Source organism: Dipodomys ordii, unplaced genomic scaffold (assembly GCF_000151885.1).
Source record: "Dipodomys ordii isolate 6190 unplaced genomic scaffold, Dord_2.0 Scaffold54, whole genome shotgun sequence".
In the NCBI taxonomy this organism is placed as follows: domain Eukaryota; kingdom Metazoa; phylum Chordata; class Mammalia; order Rodentia; family Heteromyidae; genus Dipodomys; species Dipodomys ordii.
The window spans coordinates 3,100,252-3,103,612 of NW_012267270.1; the positions used below are offsets into that span (position 1 = coordinate 3,100,252).

Below are 3,361 nucleotides of genomic sequence, written 5' to 3' on the forward strand. Positions count from 1 at the left end.
GGTCGGGTCTAGGTTTGAGCATTGGAAGAGATGAATGGCTCAAGCCATTATGTATATTCACTTCAGCTAAACAACCATTCTCCATTTTTCAGATGGGAAAACTGAGGCCTAGCGCGGACAGCCACCTGGGGGGGGGGCAGGGGGGAGGAGAGGTGCTCGGCTTCGGACCGGCTAGTAGGCTCCCGGCGACGCGCTCGTTCACGATTCAGGGTCCAGCACGTAATAGGAAGCCACGAAGGTTAACCGACCCCGCCGTCGTTATCTGGGGCGGAGGCCTGGGACTCCGGGTGCAGGCTGAGGGGCTCTCGGAGACCACCCCGGTACCGCACGTCAGCGTAGACCTGAGGACAGCCAATCCCGACGCAGACCCGCGGGTGGTGGCGTTGAGGAGGACCCGTTGCCATGGGAACGAATGAAGGCCCGAGGCGGGCGCATGCGCAGAGCGCGGAGAGGGTGTTGAACCGGTGAAAGGTGACGTAGAAGCGCTCGGGGTGGGGCAAGAGGGTTCGGCACGTCAAAGCTCCGCGTCCACCGGCACCGGGAGAGGAGGTGAGGCGCGTCCGGCGGCAAGGGCGACCCGAGGCGGAGCAAGACTGGACCGCGCGGACGCGCGAGGCGGCGGGACGGAGGTGGGACGGCGGTGGGACGGAGGCGGCACCCAGGCCCGGGACGGCTTCCGCGGTGCGAACCCCGGCGGTCGCCGGACCTTGGTCGGAGCTCTTGAGGCCCCGCCTCTCGGACCTTGGGACTAATCGGATTGAGAGCGCGCGGGCCCGGGCCGCGAACTCGCCAATTGCGGAGGGCGGTGGCCACTGCCCAATCGTGAGGAGACAGGTGCGAGGTCCGGAAGGCGTAAGCCAATCAGCAGCGATTGCGGCCTGTGAGGGCAGGCCTTGGCCAATAAGGAGGCTGGAATGACAGCTGTGCCCGCCAATCGGGAGTGAGGAGCGTTGGTAGCCGTCCGCCCTTCCGGCCGGAGCTCTATTTACCAGGGGCGTGCAGCCCGCTTGCCAATCACAGTGCGGCTGAGCTGCCCGGCAGCCAACCCCGGAGGAGCGGCCGGCAGGCGTCCGCCGCACTTAGGAGTTGGGGATGTCCTACAAACCCATCGCACCCGCCCCCAGCAGCACCCCTGGCTCCAGCACCCCTGGGCCAGGCACCCCGGTCCCTACAGGTGAGGATTGAACTCCACCCCCCGCTCGCGTGTCCTGGTGGTCTTGGTCTTGAAGAGAACACAGCCAGAGTTCTGCAATACCAGGCCTGACTCCTCCTCTGCTCAGCCTCAGTTTTCTGACCTGTGAAGTGGGCGTGGTCACGTAGGGCCCGTGGGTGGAGCGCAGGGGGAGGAGCGTGCTTCTGAAGTTTTATCGGCGTGGAAGGAGGGAGATGGGGCGATCCTAGTCGGCTGGCAAGTGGGGAGGCGTCCTTGCGCGCGCTAACCTCTTACACTCTACACCTGTTGCAGCCGGTAGTGTCCCGTCGCCTTCGGGCTCAGTGCCAGGAGCCGCTGCCCCTTTCAGACCCCTGTTTAACGACTTTGGACCGCCCTCCATGGGCTATGTGCAGGTGAGTTTGGCCAGTGGCTTGCCTTTGGATGAGAACAGAAGGTCCCTGGGGGCCTGAGTTCACATCTCTACACTCTTAGGCGATGAAGCCACCTGGTGCCCAGGGCTCCCAGAGCACCTACACAGACCTGCTGTCTGTCATAGAAGAGATGGGTAAAGAGATCCGGCCCACCTATGCTGGTAGCAAGAGTGCCATGGAGCGCCTGAAGAGAGGTAAGTGAGGCCAGGCCCACCCTCCTCTGTGGGGACAGACACGGGACTGTGGTTCTTCCTAGAGAAGGAATGGAATCTGAAGTCAGTGCAGGACACCAGAGCTAGTCTAGACCAAAAGTGGCAAGAGAGGTGCTTCTAATATTTCAGCAGTATGAATTTGAGAACTTCTGGTCTGATCTTGCTGACCAAGAAAAGGTGGGGAGGGTGGGGGAGGGTAGCTGAGACCCTGTATGTTACTTCCCCGTCTCACCCCCACCGCAGGCATCATCCATGCCCGGGCACTAGTCAGAGAGTGCCTGGCAGAGACAGAGAGAAACGCCCGCACGTAACAGGAAGCACCTTGGCCTCAGCGTCTGGACCTTTCCGGCCACTGCAGAACACCTGCTTCTCCCTGGCCTCCGTCCCAAGTTGCACTTCCTATCCTGGGCTTCTTGTCTGTGTCCCTTGGTGGGTACCCTCCAGGAGCCAGGGAGCCGTCACTCTGGTTGGCCGCACAAACTGGTCCCTCCCCTGCAAGAGTTAGCAGAGAGGCCGCTGTGAATCCCTACCCGTGACCTGCCAACGATGTCGATCCAATTGGAGCTTTCCTTTCGGTGGCCCCACCACTCGTCTCAGGCTTTCTCCCCATCCAGGGCTCAGAAGGCCTGTCACCTCCCTGCCTTGTCTCCAGGGCCATAGCGACTGTTTTCTCAGTGTGTCTTTTGCTAAATCTGCCCTTTTTCTATAAATAAATGATGATTTGAAGTTGTTCTCTAGCCCCTGAGCTTCTCTGGGTCTGGTTCCAACCATAAGCCCGGGTGGACCATTCGGGAAGAGAGAAGAGGTAGTGCTGGGAGGGAAAGTCAACCTGGGTGGGGCAGCCTTGCCCCTGGCCCTCAGGTCCTCCGCCTTGCCCCCGGCGAGTGGTGAGGAGGGGCCGCGCTCCTGAGTGTTCCAGAGGCCTGTGGGCCGCCGTGATGTGCCACCAGGGGGCAGCACAGGGCCTCGGCGGCCTCCACAGCGGGAGGCGCGGTGGGCAGCCCGCCCCTGAAGGGCCTTTCTGAGGACTCCCGGCTGAGGACTCCCGGCTCCCTCCCTCCAGCGCCCTCCGCCCCGGACTGGCCCTGGAAGCCTCTAAACAGGGGCTCCCATCCACAGCCCCGGTGCCGGGTGTGGCAGCGGCGAGCAGCCCTCACCACTGTGGCCTTTGCCCATGGTCCGGTGACAGGGAGGGACAGAGTCTGTGGGTGTATGGCCGAAGGAGCCGGGGGCCCTGGAACCCTAACCCTAGATGGAGACAAGTTGCAGCCGCGAGCTCCGGGCTAGGTTTTATGGGGGAAGCACCCAGGCCCCGGAGAGGGGGCGGCAGGAGCTGAGGCCATGGGAAGGACGGCCTGAGACCCATCCGAGCCAAAACCTCCCCGCCCCGTTCACACCGGAGGTCGGGCCGGCCTGGAAGCAGGAACCCGGAGCGTCTGGGTCCCGTGTCGTCCCCCCCCCTCACACACACACATCTGGCTCAGAAGACAGGAAAGGCGCCGGCTTTGGGAGGCCGGGCTCCGCGGCGGCGGCGTTGGGAAGGCCGGCCGGCCTCCGCGCGGGCG

At 63.4% G+C, this 3,361-nt stretch overlaps 1 protein-coding gene across 1 annotated transcript; it reads left to right on the forward strand.

Annotated features, from left to right (window-relative positions):
- Nucleotides 1-486: 486 nt before the first annotated feature.
- On the forward strand, nt 487-2,533 carry Cdk2ap2 (cyclin-dependent kinase 2 associated protein 2). The gene is made up of 4 exons (XM_013020840.1): nt 487-1,174; nt 1,466-1,566; nt 1,646-1,778; nt 2,040-2,533. Exons 1-4 carry the CDS (start codon nt 1,093-1,095, stop codon nt 2,105-2,107), a joined length of 384 nt encoding a protein of 127 aa, XP_012876294.1. The 5' UTR covers nt 487-1,092; the 3' UTR covers nt 2,108-2,533.
- The last annotated feature ends 828 nt before the right edge of the window (nt 2,534-3,361 follow it).